The 26470-nt window shown below is 43.1% G+C and overlaps 2 protein-coding genes across 7 annotated transcripts; both read left to right on the top strand.

Moving 5' to 3' along the window:
- Positions 1-461: 461 nt before the first annotated feature.
- LOC129837077 (WD and tetratricopeptide repeats protein 1-like) lies at positions 462-15580 on the top strand. 4 transcript variants are annotated; one of them, XM_055902984.1, is made up of 16 exons: positions 462-551; positions 3853-3988; positions 4203-4286; positions 4404-4450; positions 4546-4657; positions 4764-4951; positions 5722-5904; positions 6235-6329; positions 6578-6693; positions 6909-6981; positions 7379-7472; positions 7644-7814; positions 8062-8297; positions 8575-8743; positions 12808-13000; positions 13450-15580. In XM_055902984.1, the coding sequence occupies exons 2-16, from the start codon at positions 3923-3925 to the stop codon at positions 13651-13653; spliced, it is 2031 nt and encodes a 676-aa protein (XP_055758959.1). In that variant the 5' UTR covers positions 462-551; positions 3853-3922; the 3' UTR covers positions 13654-15580. The 4 variants fall into 4 exon arrangements, with proteins under 4 accessions (XP_055758959.1, XP_055758958.1, XP_055758957.1 ...); XM_055902983.1 differs by lacking the exon at positions 462-551 and adding an exon at positions 3001-3088; XM_055902982.1 differs by lacking the exon at positions 462-551 and adding an exon at positions 3022-3361.
- Positions 15581-18192: 2612 nt separating this feature from the next.
- LOC129837467 (trophoblast glycoprotein-like) lies at positions 18193-25912 on the top strand. 3 transcript variants are annotated; one of them, XM_055903641.1, is made up of 6 exons: positions 18193-18618; positions 18894-18978; positions 19082-19113; positions 19234-19522; positions 22872-23074; positions 23821-25912. In XM_055903641.1, exons 4-6 carry the CDS (start codon positions 19487-19489, stop codon positions 24833-24835), a joined length of 1254 nt encoding a protein of 417 aa, XP_055759616.1. In that variant the 5' UTR covers positions 18193-18618; positions 18894-18978; positions 19082-19113; positions 19234-19486; the 3' UTR covers positions 24836-25912. The 3 variants fall into 3 exon arrangements, with proteins under 3 accessions (XP_055759616.1, XP_055759615.1, XP_055759614.1); XM_055903640.1 differs by having other exon boundaries at positions 18199-18618; positions 18856-18978; positions 19234-23074; XM_055903639.1 differs by having other exon boundaries at positions 18200-18618; positions 19234-23074.
- The last annotated feature ends 558 nt before the right edge of the window (positions 25913-26470 follow it).

Genomic DNA, 26470 nt, shown 5'->3' on the forward strand with positions numbered 1-26470 from the left:
ACATACGAAACACATACGCATGTAAACATTTAGGAAAGTACAAAACAACTTGATGCATTTGGCTCAGTGATTGAGTGATACTTTTTACTTTTTACTCTTCGTGTCTATTGGATTAAGTGTCATCCGTTTACACGAATAAGATTGGCATTTGAAGCAATTATCTCAAATAAGCTTTTGGCGTAAAACATAGTAGACTATTTAGCATTTGGAGGACATGCCAGTCACCGTGTTGACTTATTATCAGTCACTGCAGAACAGTAGTTCAGATTTCACAGTCCGGGAGGTAGTCTTGTTCACTTTGGCATACAGTGGTGAACGTTTTGATGAGTTCGAGCAAACTTTGGTTTTGTTGACTTTGGCATAGACAGGAAACGGAATTTCCCCAGTTTCATCTTCCTCCTCCAGGTGGTTGCTGCAGCCTGTTGTCTGTTGTTGAGAAGCCTGGTTGTCTGTAGTGGGCCATGGGTTACAGACCTGTGTGGCCACAACGTCGTACACTACGGACCCAGTGTAGCTGCTGTGTCGTCGGACACTGCTCTTCTCCAGCTCAGGTAAGGGAGGCAACTGCCTCAAAGCCTTCTTCACCGGCCTTGGGGTATCCTGCCCTGGGAAAGACCCTGCATAGAGTGATACATAAACAGTGAGCTGAGTGTGATGTGGGGAAACATGTCCAACTGCAAGTGTGATGAACAACTGACTCTGACCTCTGTGTTCTCTTTGGGACTGGGTTGACTTTCTTTTTGAGGATGCTGGTCCAATGATGTTCTTCCTTAGTTCTGAGGTCGTGACCTCAATTGAATCTGGAGGCTGCAATGAGCAATCATATAAGTACCAGCAGAGGGAGCCATTGGTTTCAGTTCAGTTTGATTATTCCATACATTTGAATTCCAGCTTTACATTAAGTTTGACTATTTTCTGGAGCAGGACATCCACAAACAACAGCAAATGGTCATGTAAATGAATTGGTAAGGTGAATGACACATTCCCAGGTATTTTGTACACTGACCCTTTCACCAGAGATCGGTTCCATTTCAGCCAATGACAACCTGGACGCCTTTCTACTAATGGAAAATGCAGACAGGATGTCAGCAATACCTTAAAAATGCTCATAAACTGCCATAATACAGGTGGAAGTATTACCTTTTTGAACGGATCGCACATAATAACATTGATACTATGAGAAGCAGGAGAAGGAATAAAAGACATAGACTCCACTGCACTGGTGACAATAGTCTCCACACAATCTCCAGAACCATGGCATTGACTTCTTGACATGCACAGAAGAAGAAAAAAATAAGTTTCAGTTTATGGCACATCAAATCGATCATAGAATTAGAGGCAGAGGTTGCTGCCTGTGTGAATACAGGTGTACAAACATTTTGAAGGTGGTCTTTGGATTATTCGTGAAAAAATGTTCATATTTGAAGAAATACCATTCAATCCACAAGCATAATTAAAACTACATACATATGTGTTTTGGCTACTATGCCTTCTTCAGAGTGTGTAGAAGAAGCCACTGTACCAAGCTTTGCCAAGGGTTAAATAACACATTCAGAATTTCTCTAAGAAGTTGAACATCCATAGAATGGGTGCTTACCCTTAGATGCCTGTCTCCAGCTTGTGAACTGAACACTTTGCCTCACCAAGACAGACCATCAGCTGTAATAAATAGAAGCTGCAAAGAAGTTTGAGGAAATTCATCACTACCTCTTTGGTTGTTATGTTAATTGCACAAGCAGCAAGGTTCACATGTGACTTCCACAAAGCCGAGTTCTTTGCTTCTCTATTTCAAAAAGTCAATACTCGAAAGCAGCTTCCTCTCCTCATCTGCACTGATCTGATATCATAATGTAGATACAACAGTGAGCACTGGTGAATGTCTACAGGTGCTTTCCACTTTGAGACAATTGTCCATTTTTTTTACATCACCTTTATTTAACCAGGTAGGCCAGTTGAGAACAAGTTCTCATTTACAACTGCGACCTGGCCAAGATAAAGCAAAGCAGTGCGACACAAACAACACAGAGTTACACATGGGATAAACAAACGTACAGTCAATAACCACTGGACCAGTCCATGCCACTGGACAAGTCTCGCTGACATGCAGTAATATCATGATTGAAAGTAATGAAAGACCAAGTACATATGTATCAGGATATATCTATTATTTTATTAATTATTTCAGGATTCATTTATTATTAATTCATTATTTTGTCCCACAGTCCACACTCGTTCATACCTCTCACCAGGAAAACAGTGCTGAATGTCACTGGTGATCTCATATTAGGTTAATATTAGGTTAATAAGTCGAAAAATACAGACATGGAAAAAGTATTAAATTTGCATACTTGAGTAAAAGTAAAGATACCTTAATAGAAAATCACTCAAGTAAAAAGTAAAAGTCACACAGTAAAATTCTACTTAAGTAAAAGTATTTGGTTTTAAATATACTTAAGTATCAAAAGTAAATGCAGTTTCTAAAATATACTTTAGTATCAAAATTAAAAGTATAAATAATGTCAAATTCCTTATATTAAGCAAACCAGATGTACAATGTTTATGATTTTTCTATTTACGGATAGACAGAAAACGGATAGACTCAAACACTTAGACATCATTTACAAATTAAGCATTTGTGTTTAGCGAGTCCACCAGATTCAAGGCAGTCGGGATAACCAGAGGTGTTTTTCTGTCCTGCTAAGCATTCAAAATGTAACGTAAATGTATGGAGTAGAAATTTTATAATTTTCTTTAGGAATGTAGTGAAGTAAAAGTTGTCCAAAATATAAATAGTAAAGTACAGATATCCCCCCCCAAAATATTTAAGTAGTACTTTAAAGTATTTTTTACTTAAATACTTTACACCACAGGAAAAAAATAAAAACATTCGAAGGAACTTTGCAACTTTTTCATTTGTCTAATTGACCTGTCACTGAACACTACAGTCGTGCAACGAAAAACAACAGCGGTGCAATTCACAGAGCGGTGTACTCATCATTTTCTTCCTAAAATTCATATCCAAAGGCTAGTTCACGTCAGCTAGTTCACGTAAGGGTAGTGGGAGGGTTCAGTCAGTTGATAAACCCATGTAAGTAAGCAGTGACAGTCAACACTTGTAAATTATTACCAAAATATTTAATATAAAGCGCTCTTGTTACAGTTTGACTTTCATTGGTAAGGACTAGCTTAAATGCTAGATAAAGAACTGGAGCATTGAGAATTCCCTGTTTCTTGAATAAATCATCTCACGTTAGCTCAGGTAGCTAGCTACTGTAGCTCAGTAGCTGAGCTGACTCTATCGTTATCTGGAAACTTGGGCAAAGATTGGGAACGATTTCGAGTTGAATGCCAGACGACACAGGTACAACGCGTTTTTTTTAGGGAATTTCAGAAATATCTAGTTACGGTGACGGAGGTGTATGTCTGTCTTTTTGGGAGGCCAACCCAGCCTGCTGTCACTGTGCGTATACGGCTTGTTATTATTGGCTATTGGTAGCTAGCATCACAGCAGCTAATCCAGCTAGCTATCGTTAACGTTATTTGGCTAACGTAAACATCACCATTCGCAATGGCTAGTATTAGGAAGGAATTGTGTGTACATGGCTATCTGAAGACCACCACTTGGCTAGCTGAGATATAACCAATTGTTGTTCTAGTTAGCTAACAGTTAAGTTTCAGTATTTAAACCTCAAACACTTGGGAACCCCTCATCAATTTAGGGGTACATTACTCCAGTGTCCATTGACTGATGTACCTAGTAGAGAAACAAACATCTCTGTTTACATATTAATCCTATCTAAGTAAGCTTGTTCTTTGTGTGATGTCAGTTCTATTCTATTTTTCAAATTGCAGTCCATTCCTAGAGACTGCAGATGCCATCTGACCTTTGACCCTCGGACCCTGCACCTCTAGTCCGTGCTCTATGACTTGCAGTGAGGCCATGTCTGCTGTGAACATCACCAGAGACATCTTGCACAGGCAGATCAGGGTGGGTCCAACGCTTTAAGACCTTGTTTTTATGAAATACTGTACTCTTTTACCCAAACAAACTGCCCTAGCTAACAACCCTGAAATGCAATCTGCATTGCAATCTATTCAATAATGAACACCATTATTCACCAAAAATGCTTTATTTATGTTGGACAGAGTGAGACAGGAGATTCAGGAGAGAGACAGGTGATGTTTTGCCTTAATGTCTGCAGGACAAGAGAGCATTGGGCTTCCAAAGGCAGTATCATGTCACAGACCCCTTCATCAATAGACTTGGACTGGAGGCAGAGTTGCAGGTGATGTGTGTGTGTGTGTGTGTGTGTGTGTGTGTGTGTGTGTGTGTGTGTGTTTCTGCGCACATACAGCATTAACGTATTTGCCAATCTGACAGCCTGTATCTGTTGTGTCAACAGGGCCACACTGGGTGTGTGAACTGCCTGGAATGGAACGAACGGGGAGAGTAAGTCCTGAGCTGAAAGCAGGGTTCTATTTAATGACCGTATTTACCACTTCTACATTTTATGTTGGCCTATCTGTAATATTTATTCTATTCAGTCTGCTGGCATCGGGCTCAGATGACCAACATTGCATCATCTGGGACCCCTTCAAACACAAGAAGCTCACCACTATGCACACAGGGCATGCAGCAAACATCTTCTCTGTGAAGGTAAGAACAGAAACTGCTTGATGGGAAAGTCTATGTGTGTAGAAATGAAGCTTCTTTCTTATTGTTTCTTATTTTATCCTCTTGTTTTTCCCGTCCCCCTTTGCAGTTTCTCCCTCACTCAGGTGACCGTATCCTCGTGACGGGTGCAGCGGACACCAAGGTTCACGTGCATGACGTGTCTGTCAAGGAGACCATCCACATGTTCTCCGACCACACCAACCGAGTCAAGCGCATCGCTACAGCCCCCATGTGGCCTAACATCTTCTGGAGTGCTGCGGAGGACGGCATCATCAGGTCAGAGCCCCAGTAGCTAGCTAGCCATTGGAGCATCCTTGTCGCATCCAAAGATGTTCATTGGTTAAGGTGACACTGTGTCAGATACATTGTCAGAAGCATCATGTTATTTCTACTGGCTTGTAGTAGAATATCGAAGGTGAAAAGATGACGTGAAACAGTAAGGTTGGAATGGAAGTGTTATGCCATGAGCCCCTTTCTTACCTCAAGCTGAATTCCCTGTCAGTTCCTTGGCCCCCCCTGGTCTCTCCCTGGTCTCACACACCCTGTCTGGGAGGTTATTGTATCTCCAGAGAATACCCTTTAACTACCCTTCAAAGCTCAGGTGTGCAGTGGGCATTGTGGACTACAGCAGATGCATGGTTGGCTTCAGGCGATGGTTCCCATAGCTCAGCTCAGCTCAGACCCAGGCAGTTAGTATCCTACTCTCTCTACAGTGCGTCACTGCCTGACTGCCTCCTCTGCTTATGACTCAAAGGGCCAATGTTGAATTAGTGGCTTGTGTTTTTGTTTTTTGACTAACCCAACCAGTTGTCTACAACCTCAAAATATGTCTCCCACGTACAGAGTATAGTAGTTAGTTGTTTATTTTTGAGCAAGCTGGCTATGGACACAAATTGCAGTTTTAATTCAACCTTGCAATTAAACCTTGCCAAAAAGTTTAGTATTTGATTAGAATTCAAAACAAACAATATTTCAAAGAGCTTAGTTCTGACTCTCTGGAGATGATTGATGCCCTCATGATGTGCTTTCTTCTACTACTATTTTAGGCAATATGACCTGCGGGAGAGCAGTAAGCGTTCAGAAGTGCTCATCGACCTGACGGAATACTGTGGTCAGCTGGTGGAGGCCAAGTGTTTGGCTGTCAACCCGCAAAATAATAACTACCTAGCAGTGGGGGCCAACGGGCCCTTTGTACGCCTCTACGACATGCGCATGATCCACAACCACAGGTGTGTAGTAGTCGGGCTCGAATCCTAACTTGAGATCGACGCTTGTGGCTCATGTTTCCATTGGCATCAATACATAATTTACCTGAAAGTCCAAGACATCTCAAATCTGAAGTTAGGATTTCGCTCTCACTGCTTGACTGTCAAATTTGAGTTTTTAATTGAATAGTTTTTCATTTTGTATCACATAAGGAATATGCAGGACTACTGGATAGAACGTCCAATATGTCTCCCTACTATTCTGGGCTATCATAAGTCATACCAATGTTATTTTCTCAGCTTTGAGAGTTTTTGGTAATCATTTATGTTTCTCACCTCCACTCCCATTCACAGGAAGTCTGCGAGTCAGAGCACATCGGCAGGAGTGCACACATTCTGCGACAGGCAGAAGCCCATCCCAGACGGAGCGGGGCAGTATTATGTTGCAGGTGTGTGTGTGTGTGTGATCGTATCGTTTGGCTTATTGCACCAAATGTATTAATAAAAACCAGCCGTGAACACTTTCTATGAAGCCCATACAGTATCTATAATGTATTATAAACAGTTAAAACACACATGGACAATATGTGCGTTATAACGCAGTCATTTACAATACATGGAACTGAACTAGTGGGACAGGTAAGGTGATTCTGTATGCCTCTCACCCAACTTGTTCTCCTTGTTTCTGTTACCTCAGGGCACCTGCCAGTGAAGCTCCCTGACTACAATAACCGCCTGAGGGTCCTAGTGGCCACCTACGTCACCTTCAGCCCCGACGGCACCGAGCTGCTAGTTAACATGGGAGGAGAACAGGTAAAGGCGACTTTAGAAGTTCAACTCTTTATTTTAGGTCAAACCTCCAGGCCAGCCCACTAGGCAAAAAAATCCATCTCTTTCTCAGATTGTCAGGTTTGAATTCCAACAAGCATAGTACTTTAACTCTCAAACCAAATCATTGAAGTTGATGATTACCTGTGGTTGGTTCAAAAGGGTAACATTGCCAGGAATGTGTTTTCTCTTGTCTGCAGGTGTATCTATTTGACTTGACGTTCAAACAGAAGCCGTACACCTATCTGCTTCCCAAAAAGTGTCAATCAACAGGTATTATGATTATGGAAATAGCCCAACGCTTACTACAGTATTTGGTCATTAAAATGACATATACAGTATGTATTATTTATGACCAATGAGTTATATGGAGGGGTGAAGTTGCTTGCTAAAAGTCTGCCCATAGTTTATATACAGATCTGGGCATTAAAAATTGCAGCAGCAATGTACATCAAGGTACATTGTCAATGTGACAAATTACTCTCTCGGAGGGTGACATCAACCACCAAGGTCATTATCAATCACTCGACTCAATCACCCATGTGATGAAATGCGTTTTTGAAAAATGTTCCTGACAGTGCAGTTACATCCACTTTGCGGCAACCGTTCTTTACTGTGCTGCAGTACAACTTTGTAATGCCCAGAACTGTATGGTGTGATATCCCAACAGATGTTCAGAATGGAAAGACAACCAACGGTGTGTCAAATGGAATTCACTTGCCAGCCAGCCGACTTCGATTCGCAGAAAGCAAAGTCTTCTCTGGGTAACCTTTTTCTCATGTTTGATTTTAATCGTTCATTTTCACCCACATATTACATTTAGCAACAGCCTAGCCCTAGTGTATTTATAAAAACACTACGCTATGGGGAGTGACATCCCTAGTTTCTCTCTTATCACTCTCTCATCGTGTCCTCCTCTCATCGTTCTTCCCTAGTTCTGGTGAGCTGCCGCCTCACTTGGAGCGGATAAAGCAGCAGGCCAACGACGCGTTTGCGCGGCAGCAGTGGACTCAGGCCATCCAGTTCTACAGTCTAGGCATCCACGAGGCCAGCCACAACGCCATGCTGTACGGGAACCGCGCCGCCGCCTACATGAAGCGCAAGTGGTAGGCAGCTAGCTAACCCCTAGCCTCATTCACTCTTTTTCAGTGTTTCTCCTATTACAGAACATGGTCATGTTCAGTAGGGCATACTGTAGCAAAATGTTTTGCAGCGAAAAACAAAGCATTTGAGTTCAGGTATAACGTCCTTGTTTCATCGCGTTTAAAACAGTTTACCACTATGCTTGTACACGTGTGTGTGACTGTGTGGTATATACGGTTGTGTATGTGATGTGTTCTCTCTCTCCCCCAGGGACGGTGACCACTATGATGCGCTGAGGGATTGTCTGAAGGCCCTGTCCCTCAACCCTGGGCACCTGAAGGCCCACTTCCGGCTGGCGCGCTGCCTCTTTGAGCTGAAGTACGTGGCCGAGGCTCTGGAGTGCCTGGATGACTTCAAGGGCAAGTTCCCCGAGCAAGCCCACAGCAGCGCCTGCGACGCCCTGGATAAGGATATCAAGGCCGCCCTCTTTTCCAAGATGGACTCTGGTGAGAAGGGGTTTTAATTGTGGTGTTGGCTTGGGTAATCGTCTGTTTCCCCCCCAAAAATAAAGTGTTGATTTTGGCTGACCTCTGACTTTTCCATCACCTTTCCACGTGACTTACAATATGTTTTTTACATGTTGATTCAATTCAAAATACCTTATATATTCCATCAGGGCAATTATGCAAATGAATACAGTGTTAATTAGTGTATGGATTTGATATAATGCATTGTTTAATTCGTTTTTTTGTGTGTTTATTTCCATGCCGTGTCTGTTCGTAGCTGAGGACAAAAAGGGCAACAGCTCAATCCGCTTCCACGCGTTCAACAGGAAGGAGTCCATCCCGGAAGACGAGGTCGTCTTGAGAGAGCGCAGCTACGACTACAAACACCGCTACTGTGGTCATTGCAACACCACCACAGACATCAAGGAGGCCAACTTCTTTGGCAGGTCAGTGGAGCATTTTGGACACGGATATCTCATACATTCTAAAAACACTGTTAATATTAGTTGTTGACCTGTAAGGGAAAACTAAAAAGCATGAGCTGGCGTACACATTTTTTTGGTCGAGGTGCTGACTAAACGTATAGTCAACCCTGAAGAAGACACTGCATTCTGAAACGTTGGTTGTGTTTCCCCATTCCATTTTTGGGAGAGTACAGTGCGTTCGGGAAAGTATTCAGATGCTTTTACTTTTCACATTTTGTTACGTTACAGCCTTATTCTAAAATGGATTAAATCGGGGGGGGGGGGGGGGGGGGTTTAAGCAATCAACACACAATACCCCAAAATTACAAAACAAAAACAGGTTTTTGGAAATGTTCTTGTTTCTCGTGGTCTAAGGGCTTTAGATGTCTTTTGGCAAGCGGGCTGTCATGTGCCTTTTACTGAAGAGTGGCTTCCATCTGGCCACTCTACCATAAAGGCCTGATTGGTGGAGTGCTGCAGAGATGGTTGTCCTTCTGGAAGGTTCTCCCATCTCCACAGAGGAACTCTGGAGCTCTGTCAGAGTGACCATCGGGTTCTTGGTCACCTCCCTGACCAAGGCCCTTCTCCCCCGATTACTCAGTTTGGCCGGGCGGCCAGCTCTAGGAAGAGTTTTGGTGGTTCCAAACTTCTTCCATTTAAGAATGATGAAGGCCACTGTTCTTGGACCTTCAATGCTGCAGAAATGTTTTGGTACCCTTCCCCAGATCTGTGCCTCGACACAATCCTTTCTCGGATCTCTACGGACAATTCCTTCGACTTCATGGCTTGGTTTTTGCTCTGACATGCACTGTCAACTGTGGGACCTTATATAGACAGGTGTGTGCCTTTACAAATCATGTCCAATCAATACCACAGGTGGACTCCAATCAAGTTGTAGACACATCTACATGATGATCAATGGAAACAGGATGCACCTGAGCTCAATTTCGAGTCTCATAACAAAGGGTCTGAATACTTATGTAAATAAGGTATTTTGCTTTGTCTTTATGGGGTATTGTGTGTAGTGAGGATTATTTATTTAATCCATTTTAGAATAAGGCTGTAATGAAAAAGGAAAGGGGTCTGAATACTTTCACATGCACTGTATATACACTACTGTTCAAAAGTTTGGGGTCACTTAGAAATGTCCTTGTTTTTGAAAGAAAAGCACATTTTATGTCCATTTAAAATAACATAAAATTGATCAGAAATACAGTGTAGACATTGTTAATGTTGAAAATGACTATTGTAGCTGGAAACGGCTGATTTTTAATGGAATATCTATGTAGGCGTACAGAGGCCCATGATCAGCAACCATTACTCCTGTGTTCCAATGGCACTTTGTGTTAGCTAATCCAAGTTTATCATTTTAAAAGGCTAATTGATCATTAGAAAACCCTTTTGCAATTGTTAGCACAGCTGAAAACTGTTGTTCTCGTTAAAGAAGCAATAAAACTGGCCTTTAGATGAGTTGAGTATCTGGAGAATCAGCATTTGTGGGTTTGATTACATGCTCAAAATGGCCAGAAACAAATAACTTTCTTCTAAAACTGGCTCTAACTAGAATAGAAAGAGGAGTGCGAGGCCCTGGTGCACAACTGAGCAAGAGGACAAGTACATTCGTGTCTAGTTTGAGAAATAGACGCCTCACAAATCCTCAACTGGCAGCTTCATTAAATAGTACCCGCAAAACACCAGTCTCAACAGTGAAGAGGAGACTCCGGGATGCTGGCCTTCTAGGCAGAGTTGCAAAGAAAAATCCATATCTCAGACTGGCCAATAAAAAGACAAGATTAAGATGGGCAAAAGAACAGACACTGGACAGAGGAAGATTGAACAGAAGAATCTAAGTTTGAGGTGTTCGGATCACAAAGAAGAACATTTGTGAGACGCAGAAAAATGAAAAGATGCTGGAGGAGTGCCTGACTCCATCTGTCAAGCATGTTGGAGGCAATGTGATGGTCTGGGGGGTGCGTTGGTGGTAAAGTGGGAGATTTGTACAGGGTAAACAGTATCTTGAAGAAGGAAGGCTCACTCCATTTTGCAACACCATGCCATACCCTGTGGACGGTGCTTAATTGAAGCCAATTTCCTCCTACAACAGGACTATGACCCAAAGCGCAGCTCCAAACTATGCAAGAACGATTTAGGTAAGAAGCAGTCAGCTGGTATTCTGTCTATATTGAAGTGGCCAGCACAGTCGCTGGATCTCAACCATATTGAGCTGTTGTGGGAGCAGCTTGACCGTATGGTACGTAAGAAGTGCTCATCAAGCCAACCCAACTTGTGGGAGGTGCTTCAGGAAGCATGGGGTGAAATCTCTTCAGATTACTTCAACAAATTGGCAACTAGAATGCCAAAAGGTCTGCAAGGCTGTAATTGCTGCAAATGGGTTCTTTGACCAAAGCAAAATTTGAAGGACACAATTATTATTATTTCAATTAAAAATCATTATTTATAACCTTGTCAACGTCTTGACTATTTCCGGTTCATTTTGCAACTCATTTCATATGTTTTCATGGAAAACAAGAACATTTCGAAGTGACCCCAAACTTTTGAACGGCAGTGTAAATGTGCAGCATAATTGTTTTTAGACGTTTGAAGAAAAAACACATGATGAATTTCTATAGAAACAGCGGTGCTTCCTGAAGAACTTCACAACGCATGAGCAGTTCATAAGGTGTCAAATTGGGGTAGTTGACGTAAGAATGAAAGAATGCTCATGTACTGCTTATGAACGTTTTGACTGTGAATGCATTATGGCGTCCTTATTTAAGTACCCTTCAAATTAAAACGTTACGTAAATGTCTCTGCCACCTGTGTGCAGTATCAAACAAGGTCTAATAGTTGCTTCACTCTCACAAAAATATATGAACGCAACATGTAAAGTGTTGTTCCCATGTTTCATGAGCTGAAATGAAAGATCCCAGAAATGTTCCATACGCACAAAAAGCGTATTTCTCAAAAACCAAAAATTGCACGAATGTATTTACATCCCTAAGTGAGCGTTTCTCCTTTGCCAAGAAAGTCCATCCATCTGACAGGTGTGGCATATCAAGAAGCTGATTAAACCGCATGATCATTACACAGGTGCCACTTGGGCTGGGTACAATAAAAGGCCACTCTAAAATATGCAGTTTTGTCACACAACACAATGCCACAGATGTCAAAAGTTGAGGGAGCGTGGAGTTGGCATGCTGACTGCAGGAATGTCCACCAGAGCTGTTGCCAGAGAATTTAATGTTAATTTTTCTACCATAAGCCACCTCCGTTTTTGAGAATTTGGCAGTATGTCCAACTGGCCTCACAGCTGCAGACCATATGTATGGTGTCATGTGGGCAAGCGGTTTGCTGATGGCAACGTTGTGAACAAAGTTCCCCAGGGTGGCAGCAGGGTTATGGTATGGGCAGGCTTAAGCTACGGATAACGAATACAGTTGCATTTTATCTATGGCAATTTGAATACACAGATATTGACGAGATCTTGAGGCCCATTGTTGTGCCATTCATCCACCGCCATCGCCTCATGTTTCAGCATGATAACGCACAGCCACACGTCGCAAGGATCTGTACACAATTACTGAAAACTGAAAATGTCCCAGTTCTTCCATGGCCTGCATAACCAGACATGTCACCCATTGAGCATGTTTGGGATGCTCTGGATCGACGTGTACGACAGTGTTCCAGTTTCTACCAATATCCATCAATTTCTCAATCATTGAAGAGGAGTGGGACAATATTCCACAGACCACAATCAACAGCCTGATCAACTCCATACGAAGGAGATGTCGCGCTTCATGAGGCAAATGGTGATCACACCAGATACTGACCGGTTTTCTGATCCACGCTCCTACTTTAAAAAAAAGTTGTGACCAACAGATGTATATCTGTATTTATAGTCATGTGAAATCTATAGATTAGGGCCTAATGAATTTATTTCAATTGACTGATTTTCCTTATGTGAACTGTAACTCAGTAAAATCTTTGAAATTGTTGCGTTTTTATATTGTTGTTCAGTGAATATATAATCCCCCCCCCACCCACAGTAAAGGCCAGTACATTGTGAGCGGCTCCGACGACGGCTCCTTTTTCATCTGGGAGAAGGAGACTGCTAACCTGGTGCGGATCCTCCAGGGGGACGAGTCCATAGTCAACTGCCTGCAGCCTCACCCCAGTTACTGCTTCCTGGCTACCAGCGGCATCGACCCTGTGGTGCGGCTCTGGAACCCCAGGCCAGAGGTCATTAACAACATTATTCAAATAACTTCATTTTCCCCACGAGCAAACTTCTTTTGTGTGGAATAGTAGGCTACATACAGCAAGAAACAGGATGTAAAAACACACCTCAGCACCAAGGACACTATACGTAGAGGAGATGCATTTAAAAAGCAATCCATTCAATCACCGACATGATTGATTCTTTGATTGACTGTATTTGATGATAAAAAAAATGTTTACTGCCAATACATGCATTAAAAACTATCAAGGATTATGCAATAGATAAACACAATTATACATCTGATTATTGGATTGTCACAATTGAGGCTGCACCTATCCTTTCCTATGGCCTCGGTTGTAGTAGTCTGATGTAAAAAAAAAAAAAAAAAAAAAAGGCTGAACAAAACACCAGAAGTTAACCTTTTTTTTAACCTTTCTTTCTCTCTATCCTTTTCCCCTCTGTCATCCAGACGGAGAGTGAGAGTGGGAACGGTCGGGTGGTGGAGGACATGGAGGGAGCCGCTGCAGCCAACCAGCGGCGTATGAATGCCGACCCCCTGGAGGTCATGTTGCTCAACATGGGCTACCGCATCACGGGCCTCAGCGGCCGCGGGCCAGAGGGCTCAGACGATGAGGACAGCTCAGATGGACAGGTGCAGTGCCGGCCCAGCTAGACTAGCAGGCCCAACACCACATACAGTATGGAGGCAGCAGGATGCAAGGCACTCCTTCCCTACCCCCTCCCAAACCCCGAGGCTGTCTGTGTGTGTGTGTGTACGTCTGTGTGTGTGTCTGTGAGGAGGGGAAAAAAGCACCATAGATATTCCGTTTGTCAAGGTTTCATTCGCCCCTCTAAAACGAAAGCAACATCGAGTGAATGTCATGTCACAGCTCTGCACTATGCACTGCCCTCCTCCTTCACATCCCGTCCCGAGGCAGGATTGGAGGAAACCAGTTTGGCGAGGGGATTCCACGGGGGTGACGACGACGACCTTTCACCCCTTTTAAGAACACCAACGACATCACCTCGGCCTCTCCCTCCGTTGCTCCAAGGCTGGAGTTATTGGGCTTATATGGTAAAGAAGAGAGTATTCCATCACTCCCTAATCTCTCACTATGAGCTAGGAGTCAACCACTTCTAAACCCTCCTCAAGGAGGGAGCGCGTTGGAGGGAAACACTACAAGCAGAAGCCCCAGGCCTCTGGTAGTGTAGCCTGCAGACGGCTCAGAGGTTAGAGGTCAAAGCGAGGCCCCAATAGTCAGTGTCCTCATTGGAGGATGAGACTTGAGGCCACAGGAAGTTGCTTTGTTTCATCTCTAGTGGGCTTTTCAATTGGAGTATAAGAGGTCACTCTCAGCCCCTCTCCAGCTCTGAAAGTCTCTACCTAAAGTTTTTGATTTACAGTTGGAATATTGGTCAACAGGAAGGGAGCATAAGAAGTCTTGACTTTAAGTGTTACCCAGTCTTGAAGTGTTTCTCCAACTCAAATGAAATGTGTTGATAGGGCTGTGCACCTTGTTTCTTTTAAACTCGGTCTGGCAACAAAAGAAACGTTTCTCTTCATTAGTTTTAAGAGTAAATAATGGCCAAGGATCCATGTTGCATTTGCTTTGTCTGTTGTTGAGAAGTTCTTGTCGCTCTATATGCCTATTTTATTGACAGGTATGCAAAATGTTTCCCTTTTACTTTTATTATGTAGGTTAAGACAAAGCTGTCAAACCGAAGCAGTAGCTCCTCACATTTTCTCCAACACTTAGACATTTGCTCCTCTGTCGTTTGTTGATAACGATGTAGAACCGGAAGGGTTGTGGGGTTAAGTTTAGGGGGTTTGATTTAATTGATAGTCAGGTGTTGATTGGTCAGAATCTGTCAAACTTTGTTGTACTAAGGTTGCAAGATTCTGGTAATTTCCACAAAATCCCCAGTTTTTAGGAGATATCCCGGTTGGTAGATAACCAGGATCCGGATGGAATAAGCATGAAATCATGAATCTTCCAACCATTAATTCTGGAAAACCTGGGAATTATGGGAAGGTTAACCTATGTTGGACTAATGCTCTGAACAGAGAGGGAAAGGGATGAAGAGGGAAGGGTATTTCACTATCCTAGGGCAATACTACCAGTCCTAATATCACTCATGCATGGCATAGAGACAATTTTGTAGACGCAATCCATTTGGTGGCTTTTGGGGTTCAGGATCCCTATACAAGCACTTTCAGCTTTCCCCAGAACATTTTGGGGATTGAATGGAATAGGGATTTTTTTCCCTTCCTGTAGCTTTGGACCCAGTATGAGTCCTCTGCTGCAGTTGGAGTTTTACTTATAAGGTTATGAAATTTTGTCTAAAGGTAACATTGTAAATGGCAAATTTGGACAATGAGCCTCTTGGTCCTTTAGCTGACCAGCAAACCACCAGCTCACTGATGACATGTGGGTTCAAAGAAAACCTAAGGATGGAGTCCTCTAACACTAGGCTTCCATGTGTTATTTCTTTGTTAAAAAATGTATTTAAGAAATGTTTCATGTTTATTTTTCTTTGGGAAAAATCCAACTACAAAGTTTGCTGCAAGAGAAAAATAAAAGAGGTCTAATATTGTTGAACCACGTGTCTTGAGTTTGTTTCACCTCCGACTTGTATTTAACCAGGGTAATGATGATTTGGATTGTATTACTAATGTTTTCCACCTGCACACTGTTCCAGGTGCAGAAATAGGCTACACACAGGTCCACAACTAAATCAAATCAAATTTTATTTGTCACATACACATGGTTAGCAGATGTTAATGCGAGTGTAGCGAAATGCTTGTGCTTCTAGTTCCGACAATGCAGTAATAACCAACAAGTAATCTAACCTAACAATTCCACAACTACTACCTTATACACACAAGTGTAAAGGGATAAAGAATATGTACATAAAGATATATGAATGAGTGATGGTACAGAACGGCATAGGCAAGATGCAGTAGATGGTATAGTGTACAGTCTATACATATGAGATGAGTAATGTAGGGTATGTAAACATAAAGTGGCATAGTTTAAAGTGGCTAGTGATACATGTATTACATAAAGATGGCAAGATGCAGTGGATGATATACAGTACAGTATATACATATACAAATGAGATGAGTAATGTAGGGTATGTAAACATTATATTAAGTGGCATTGTTTAAAGTGGCTAGTGATACATTTTTACATAATTTCCATCAATTCACATTATTAAAGTGGCTGGAGTTGAGTCAGTATGTTGGCAGCGGCCACTAAATGTTAGTGGTGGCTGTTTAACAGTCTGATGGCCTTGAGATAGAAGCTGTTTTTCAGTCTCTCGGTCCCTGCTTTGATGCACCTGTACTGACCTCGCCTTCTGGATGATAGCGGGGTGAACAGGCAGTGGCTCGGGTGGTTGTTGTCCTTGATGATCTTTATGGCCTTCCTGTGACATCGGGTGGTGTAGGTGTCCTGGAGAGCAGGTAGTTTGCCCCCGGTGATGCGTTGTGCAGACCTCACAACCCTCACAGCCTTACGGTTGTGGGCGGAGCAGTTGCCGTACCAGGCGGTGATACAGCCTGACAGGATGCTCTCGATTGTGCATCTGTAAAAGTTAGTGAGTGTTTTTGGTGACAAGCCAAATTTCTTCAGCCTCCTGAGGTTGAAGAGGCGCTGCTGCGCCTTCTTCACAACGCTGTCTGTGTGGGTGGACCAATTCAGTTTGTCCGTGATGTGTACACCGAGGAACTTAAAACTTTCCTCCTTCTCCACTACTGCCCCGTCGATGTGGATAGGGGGGTGCTCCCTCTGCTGTTTCCTGAAGTCCACAATCATCTCCTTTGTTTTTTTGACGTTGAGTGTGAGGTTATTTTCCTGACACCACATTCCGAGGGCCCTCACCTCCTCCCTGTAGGCCGTCTCGTCGTCCGCAAACTTGATGATTGAGTTGGAGGCGTGCATGGCCACGCAGTTGTGGGTGAACAGGGAGTACAAGAGAGGGCTCAGAACGCACCCTTGTGGGGCCCCAGTGTTGAGGATCAGCGGGGTGGAGATGTTGTTACCTACCCTCACCACCTGGGGGCGGCCCGTCAGGAAGTCCAGGGCCCAGTTGCACAGGGCGGGGTCGAGACCCAGGGTCTCGAGCTTGATGACGAGTTTGGAGGGTACTATGGTGTTAAATGCTGAGCTGTAGTCGATGAACAGCATTCTCACATAGGTATTCCTCTTGTCCAAATGGGTTAGGGCAGTGTGCAGTGTGGTTGCGATTGCGTCGTCTGTGGACCTGTTGGGTCGGTAAGCAAATTGGAGTGGGTCTAGGGTGTCAGGTAGGGTGGAGGTGATATGGTCCTTGACTAGTCTCTCAAAGCACTTCATGATGACGGAAGTGAGTGCTACGGGGCGGTAGTCGTTTAGCTCAGTTACCTTAGCTTTCTTGGGAACAGGAACCCATTCAGCAGTGGTGTAAAGTACTTAAGTAAAAATACTTTTTAAAGTACTAATTAAGTAGTTGTTTGGGGGTATCTGTACTTTACTATTTTGCCAATTTTTACTTCACTACATTCATAAAAATAATGTACTTTTTACTCCAAACAATTTCCCTGATTCCCAAAAGTACTATTTTCATTTTGACAGGAAAATGGTCCAATTCACTTAGTGAGCATCCCTGGTCATCCCTACTGCCTCTGATCTGGCGGCCTCACTAAACACAAATGCTTAATTTGTAAATTATGTCTGAGTGTTGAAGTGTACCCCTGGCTATCCATCAATAAAAAAAATAACATTGTTCCATCTGGTTTGCTTAAAATAAGGAATTTGAAATGGTTTATACCTTTACTTTTGATACTTAAGTACATTTTAGATATTCCATTGACTTTCAATACCTAAGTATATTTAAAACCAAATACTTTGACTTTTACTCAAGAAGTATTGTACTGGGTGACTTTCACTTGTCATTTTCTATTAAGGAATATTTCCTTTTGCTCAAATAAGACAAGATGCACCTTGTGCTGGGGACAGTAAAAGGCCACTCTAAAATGTGCAGTTTTGTCACACAACACAATGTCACAAATATCTAACATTTTAGGGGAGTGTGCAATTGGCATGCAGACTAAAGGAATATCCACCAGAGCTGGTGCCATGGAATTGAATCTTCATTTCGCTACCATAAATTGCTCCAACGTCGTTTTAGACAATTTGGCAGGATGTCGAACCGGCCTCAACCGCAGACCACGTGTAACCATGCCAGCCCAGGACCACCACATTCGGCTTCTTAACATTGGACCTTTGAGAAGTATTTTTTTGCTAAAAAAGAGAGAGTTTTCCCATTTTAATGGAAATCTAAGTTACTTAATTGTTACCGAGAAATTATTTGATATTGATATAAAAACGTCTGCATTTGACATTTGATTAATATCCAGGCTGGCTTTGTGATATTTGGTGCGTGACTGCTTTGCAGACGGCCTGGAACGCGGCCGCCATTTTTGAGCTGTGAGTTTAGTAGCCATAGGCTACGTCAGAGTGTCAAAATGACTGATGACGGAGGAGGTGGACGAAATAGACATAATGATTAATTATCACGGCGGATTCTAAAAAATTGACCGGAAAAACAGCCGTTATCCTTATTGTATCGTTTGGACACCTATTCCAATACTGTCGTGAGTAGCCACTTTTCCGGTTGTTGTCTTTTGCTCTCACCATCTGAAATGGAGACACTATTTACGTGACAGATCATGTTGATAAACATCAATGGTCATGTAGGCTTTCACATCTTTTGGACATTTAAATCACTAGCTTGCATTATAGCTAGTGAATTTCCAAATACTATGTGGGCTGGAATTAAAATGCCCATACCGTTAGATGCCTTATAATATACGCACACTTTTTATTCCCAGGACCCCCCAATACAGTGCTGTACCTCTGTTTTGTTCAGGTACTTGCTCCCCTTCATTGGTCACATGGGGATCTGTACTTCTGCAGGCGTGATAAGAGACTTCGCTGGATCATACTTAGTGTCTGTGAGTAATGCAGATCATGCTACAGCTTTATGTGCATAAGCCTAATATTATTGGACCATCTGTTTCGTGATAGTTCCTCAACATTTCCCATCTTTCATTTCAGGAAGATAATATGGCCTTTGGAAGATTAACAAAGTAAGTTGGCTTTGTTCTTTCAATGCTTGGAGCTAGGCCTGGCATATTGTGTTTAAAATTGACATGCAGGCATTGCAGTTATGCAGTAAGGTATCTGCAGCATTGCTTGTCTCTTAACAGGTACTGGAAGCTTGATGTTGATAAGGTGTGTGGCACTGGCTCAGCTGTCTGGGACAAAGCAGTGCACAATGCATCGGAGGAGTACAAATGCAGGCCGGTATGAACATCGACAGTGTCATAATAAGACAGACAGGAAGGTCTAGTAGTGGAATTATATTTCCTTCCTAGGTTCTATTGAACATCCCTCCCACGTGGCCCGGGCCCTCAACCTCATGCGTTAGGACAACAGAACGTTCTGGAACATGGTCAACCTATGCCTGCAGACCCTTATCCATGGCAGGCATGTCAGGTGAGATACCATGCAATCATGCAATGAAGAGGTACTCTACTTTATGTAACAGAGTATGCTCATTTCTGTCCTAACCAAGGCGCGAACACTGAACCTTCTGTACAACAATACTTGCCACTCACAAAGCATCCTTCTGACTGACCAATCACTCTCTATGTGTGAGTTTCCTCTGGATCATTTGACTAACTGGTGTGGAAGGACTAGAATCAGACATGCTGATGAAATGGGCAGAATCAAACTATGGAACACCGGTCTGTATTGCAAAACAGCATCACCGAGTCTGAACAAGCAAGCATGCACCTACCAGCAGGCAACGCTCTGCAGGAGGGACAGAGGAGCTCCAGACACGGGGAAACATATGCTGTTAAGAAACCCCCTCATTATTCTCCCCCGACCCACATAGGGAGCTGGAGTCACTGCTTTGTGCAGCATCCACATTATCGTCCGAGGGCACCACGTTCTTAAACAGTGGGGCGCCGTGTAATTCATCATTGCCAGATGTGGCCCCCTCATCACCACATCAACTCTCTGCTGGGGCACCCACTGCTGGATCGGGGGAGACAGGGGTGGAGGACAGGGAGGAGGACGGGGAGGGAGTGATGGGAAGGGAGTGGGGTAAACCTCTGGGAGATAAGGGAGTTGGTCTACCCTCAGTGCCCTGTGTAAATTACCCTGGCTTCGGGGAAATTGAACCGACTGCACGTCCTTACCTGTCCCTATATACTGCCCTACAAAGGCAAACGCTCAAGCATTTTTCCAGTCATAAAGTAAGAATTGTTTCATCACATAGAATGTTTATATCTAAATAAAAAATATTTGACTGTGTAGATTCTACAATCTAAATGTGTTTATCCAACACTCTTGTTTTTCTGTTTGACTTTGAATGGTCATTTATTTGACTTAGGGGTCATAGGTCAAATCAGTGGTCATGGTTGAATGCATAAAAAATTACGTCAGAATAAGATACTACATCAGTGCATTATCACTTATCTACCTAAAACATATTTGTCTGGACAACAAATTAAACTTTAAAGCCATTTTTCTCAGTTTCACTGTTGCGTTGAGTTTCACTGCTCTTTGTATGGCAGGGTGGGTAACTGCAGTCAAAACACGGTGGAACAAAACCAAAGTGCAGTAACTACAAAATCCAACTCAAACTTTCTATGAAACAGAACATAATTGATCCAGGTCACTTTGTCACAAGATAAAACAGATACTACAAAGCCTGATTTCAGTCTTAACTCAATTCTGACCAAAAGTGTAGTTCCTGCATTTTGCCTTTGTAGTGCAGTATAGATTACAAATGTCTTAAGAGTATGTGTTTTTGACCAACAGCTGAAATGTGAAGATTTAATGACTGTCATTCCTGTTCTCTCTCTCTCACTCACTCACACACTCACACACAAAATACCTGGCTGCCCTTCCTCATGCTGACTGGAGCCCTTGTCACCTTCATCCTAACACTCAACCTGCACTGACCACACCAGGGAGCTGGAGGAGTGGAGAGATAATACAAGGGATTTTCCTGCTCGGTTGTAATCAGAAAAAGTGAATGAAGAAGAGGAATGTTCCGATGGGACACTTCTTTGTGCAGTGCTAATATCCGCGCTCTCCGACATCCAGCAGAAAGCTGTCTCATGCGGGCAGTTATGTCCGGTTGTTCTTGCTTGTTTTGAAGTACCTTTTACTCGATAACAGAAAGGAATGTGGTATAAATGAATGTTTAGCTTGGGATAGTCATAACCATAAATATAGAAGTGATATAGCGTCTGCTAAATGACAAGAATTTGAACGTAAATATATTGTCTACGGCCATAAATTCATACGGGTCTCTTTTACTGACCCCTGAACCCAATTTAACCGGTGTAATAACAGCTCAACATCATTTTACTTTGTAATTATTTACTGTATTTTATCAGACAGTATTCGTTCATGCAATAGTGTAAGTTCTCTGAAGCAACATGCTCAGGAATGTTAATATACTGTACAGTAAGTAGTACATAATCATGACCAAGCATTTGATAGAATTACAGAAATGATGGGGAATAGGCTGTACCATATAGGCTAGTAAAGTTAAAACAAATTGCTTCGTAAACAACAGGTGTAGACTAACAGTGAAACGCTTCCCATCAATGCAGAGAGAAAGAAAATTTAGAAATAATAGAAAAGTAATAATAAATACACAGTAACGCTAACCTTGCTATATATACATGGGGTAGCAGTACAGAGTCGATGTGCAGGGGTACGAGGTAATTAAGGTAGATATGTACATATAACTAGGAATAAAGTGACTTGGCAACAGGATAGATAATAAACAGTAGGGTATGTGAGTCAAAAAAGTTAGTGCAAAATGGGTCAATGCAGATAGTTAACCAAATAACTACCCAGACTATTTAGCTAAACTATTTAACAGTCTTATGGCTTGGGGTAGAAGCTGTTCAGGGTCCTATTGGTTCCAGACTTGATGCATCGGTACCGCTTGCCTTATGGTAGCAGAGAGAACAGTCTATGACTTGGATGGCTGGAGTCTTTAACTGCCTGTTATTGAGGGCGGCACGTAGCCTCGAGGTTAGAGCGTTGGGTTCGAATACCGGAACCACAAGGTGAAAAACAAATCTGTCGCTGTGCCATTGAGCAAGTCACTTAACCCTAATTGCTCCAGGGGCGCTGGACAATGGCGACCCTGGCCGTGACACCCCACTCCCTGCGGGTCTCAGGGGAGTTAGCATATGCCCCCTCCCCCCCAAAAATAATTTATATAACACACTTGTGTGTAGCAGGACAAATATATGCACCGCCCAAATTATTATATGTACCGGGCAATGCGCACTACCCTGTTTTGTGTTGTTATTTATTGGAACAAATATAAATAAATATACATAATATGCATAGCCTACTTGTTCATTGTTTATAAACTGTTAAATCATATCACACAAAGACACCACAGAGGTCTACTGGTCGACTGTTCTGTGTAGTATAATATTATTAGCGTCTGTGCCTTTAAAAGACGTTCACTGTTATTCCTCTCCTTGATTCTGCGCCGGTATTTAAACTCAAGCTAACAATTCGCCGGTCCTGTTGATCAGCAGATGAAATATCCTTCTCACTCTCACTCAATGCAGACACAAACCATTGGGCTATCCATTTGGCACCATCTAAAGAAAGGCTAACACCTCATACCGGAATCTGAGTTTTTTTTTACGCCTTGATGTGCATGATACGGCGTAATATGACTCACCATCACCTTCTGCATATTCTGGTATTTATCAGTTTATAACTTTTCTGTTGCGTTATGCATAATTTGGTGATCATTGTACTTTTTGGTGCGCTACTCTGTGCGCTCCACCAGTGCTTGGAGTGCCCATCAGGCTGCGGATGCTTTGCTGACACGCGCACAGTGAAATGCGTCTCCAAGGACCTTCGCGCCATACCACAAGATATTCCAGGATACACAAGGAATGTGATCATCACAGGAAATAATATATTCAGAATTGGATCAGAGACGTTTCAAGACCTGAAAAATGTCACCACCATCATTTTGAGCAACAATAGGTGAGTAAATATTCTCATCAAAGATAATTGTTTTCTGAGGCGTCACTACAGATCCGGATTCAATCCCGGGCTGTGTCACAGCCGGCCGTTACCGGGAGTACCATGAGGCGGCGCACAATTGGCCCAGCGTCATCCGGGTTAGGGGAGGGTTTGGCCGGGCCGGGATATCCTTGTCCCATCGCGCTCTAGTGACTGCTGGTGGCAGGCCTGGCGTCTGCAAGCTGACTCTGGTCGCCAGTTGTACAGTGTTTCCTCCGACACATTGGTGCGGCTGGCTTCCGGGTGAAGCGAGCAGTGTGTCAAGAAGCAGTGTGGCTTATCAGGGTCGTGTTTTGGAGGACGCATGGCTCTCGACCTTAGCCTCTCCCGAGTCCGTACGGGAGTTGCAGCGATGGGACAAGACTGTAACTACCAATTGGATATCACAAAATTGGGGAGAAAAAGCGGTAGAAAAAATATATATAAATAAAATAAAGAGAACTGTGTTCTTGCCATTGCAGAGATTCAACATTTTCAACCATTGAGACATATGCATTTGTATTTACTTGCCTATACATTTCTGAAGCTTTGAGTTAAGATTCTAAACTACAACAAAATGATTATTCCATGTTCTCCTGAATGCTATCACACCAACTTATGAAATATTTAGAGACCTCTATTTGAGCATGACAATAATTACGCAAACATTACTTCTGAGTCCAATAATCGGTTTGGGGACTGTAAACATGGTCCATCTGTCTTCCCAGGATCACAGAGGTTGCGTCCCACAGCTTCTCTACCCTTTCTTACCTGCGCTCCCTGGACATGAGCTGCAACAATCTGGCTCTCATCCACCCTGAAGCCCTCAACATCCCAGGGAGTCCTCTAAAGGAGCTTAACCTCAGCCGCTCCCTGTATAACTACACCTCACTGACTGATCTCACCACCGCACTGCGCTGGGGAGGCCTAGGTGGGCTGCTCAGCCTAGACCTCTCCGGGAACCGCCTGGTCTTCCTACCCCCAGGGATGTTCTCCCACCTCCCCAGCCTGCAGCACCTCCTCCTGGGTAACAACTCCCTAGCGTCAGTCTACAACGGCACCTTCTTTGGCCTGCGCCGCCTGGAGCTGCTCGACCTGACCCGCAACTCTTTCGGGATGTTCGGAAGCGATGCTCTGGGTGAGCTGGAGAGGCTGGTGCAAGCCCCCCGCATCCTGCTGAGCCACAACCCCTATGTCTGCACATGTGAGATCCAAGACTTTGCCGTGTGGCTCAAGAGCTCCCGGGCTCAGGTGGGGGATGCAGAAGCCCTGACCTGCGCCTCACCCTGGGAGTTTCAGGACAGGCCCCTGCAAGGGCTTGGGGTCCAAGTTATCGGATGCCATGTCACTTCACCACCTCTGGTCGGAATCAGAGACGAGGTGGACAACCTCTCCCTGCAGACCTCCTATGTCCTCCTGGGTCTGGTGCTGGGCTTTGTGGGCATGGTCTTCCTCTTTGTGCTCTACCTCAACCGGCAAGGTATTAAAAAGTGGGTGGTGGAGACGCGAGATGCCTGCCATGAAGTGTTGGAGGGGTATCAACACCGCTATGAGACCGACACTGACCCACGCCGGGAATACCTCTCAAAAGACGTCAGAGTCGAAGAGATGCCACCGACAAACGGTAGTTTTGGACAGGCTCACTCCGATAACCGCTTATCACAGCTACCCACTGACACCTGTTTAGTTCAGATCTCCTCAGACACACAGGTCAAGCCAGGCTCCATCTCGGTGGATTTGTGATTCCTCATTCCCTGGAATGGAACTGGACTGGAGTGAACTTGCATTCAGGGTTGGGTTGGTTACTTTCTAAATGTAATCTGTTACAGTTTAGTTACCTGTCCAAAATTGTAATCAGTAATGTAACTTTTGGATTACCCAAACTCAGTAATGTAATCGGATTACTTCCCCATTATTAGAAGTAGACAAAAAAGGATCAACACACACACGTGGTCTCTGACTTGTGGTCACACTCGCTCAGTTGGAACAAACTTAAACCTGTGCTTTTATCAATGCTGAATTAAATGTCATTGAGAAAACAGCAAACATCCTTTCTGAATTTGAAAGTAATCCAACAAGTAATCATCTAGTTTTTTTTTCTGTAATCTGATTACAATATTTTTTTGCTGGTAACATAACTGATTACAAGTACATTTAAAAAAATCAGATTACATATCAGTTTCTGCCCAACCCTGCTCACATTTGTGAGGGACTTATCTGTATCATACATTCCTGTACAATGTGTTGAATATAATTACATCACTTATGTAAGCATAAAACTGCAGAACAGTTATGCTATTTAATGGAGAGCCTATTTTAAGTGTGAACAGCCGGGCTCGTTGTACCTGCATAGCCTTGATACCTCTTTTACTGTGGCCACATTTTAACTGACTTGCATAGATTTAACCAAGTTGCCATCTGTCTTTGGTGTTGTATGTATTATTATATTATACTTTGTGGGTCTTATTGACATATCTAGATGGAACCAAAGCAATATTACCTATCCGAAGGGTCTTGACTGCAAAACTAACCTTGAATGTCTACTCTTTTGGGAAGATTGAATGATTCCACACTGCACTAGGTCATCTTTTCGTCCTTAACTGACTTTGTAACCAGTTGTGACCAGGCAAGAAAGAAAGGGCACATATTTCCAGAGTGCAGAAATGATATGGTATTGAAGTGATAAAACAGGATCTAGTGTGGTGTATAAACTAATGTGCATAACTTACCAGTGCTATGTAAGATAATTGAAATGAAACAATTGTAAAACCCCTTTGTGCTGCTCAATAAAAAAATGTTTTCAAAATGTTAACCAAATCACATTTGCAGTAAGTTTCCATTTAATCTTAAATTAACTTTACAAATCTACAGGGTACTCTTGGGAATGACCACTGCTCCGTTGTTCTGTTACTAAGTGTAGGGCTAGTGTGATTCTCCTGCTTATCGCAGATGGAGGAAAGGGAGATGATTAAGTGTGTCTGTAGGGGGAAAGTGGGACAAGATGAAGGATGCTAGACAGAGTTGCACCTGCTGGCTCTGCAGGCAGCGGTGCATCTTTCTATCCCGTGTGCGAGTTTAGTTGCAGGATTGTCTAACTAATGATCGCTATTGATCGAAGCAGCACTGACAGTAGATATTCATCCCCACTACAATGCAACTGGCTCTGGTCTGTGTGAGTTTATCTATTCAGTATTTGAATGATCTTATGATATAGCACTAAATGATGCCTGATATGTTGGAGTAACGTAAAGCGCAAATCGTTTTACAGATTGATTGCGTGCTACACACCGGTAAAGAATGATCATATTTTTCAAAGATGTCAAGTCCATCTTTTAATTAGTCATTTATGAAGTGGTATCTTCAGCTAAAAGTACACAT

Source organism: Salvelinus fontinalis, chromosome 38 (assembly GCF_029448725.1).
Source record: "Salvelinus fontinalis isolate EN_2023a chromosome 38, ASM2944872v1, whole genome shotgun sequence".
Lineage (NCBI taxonomy): Eukaryota > Metazoa > Chordata > Actinopteri > Salmoniformes > Salmonidae > Salvelinus > Salvelinus fontinalis.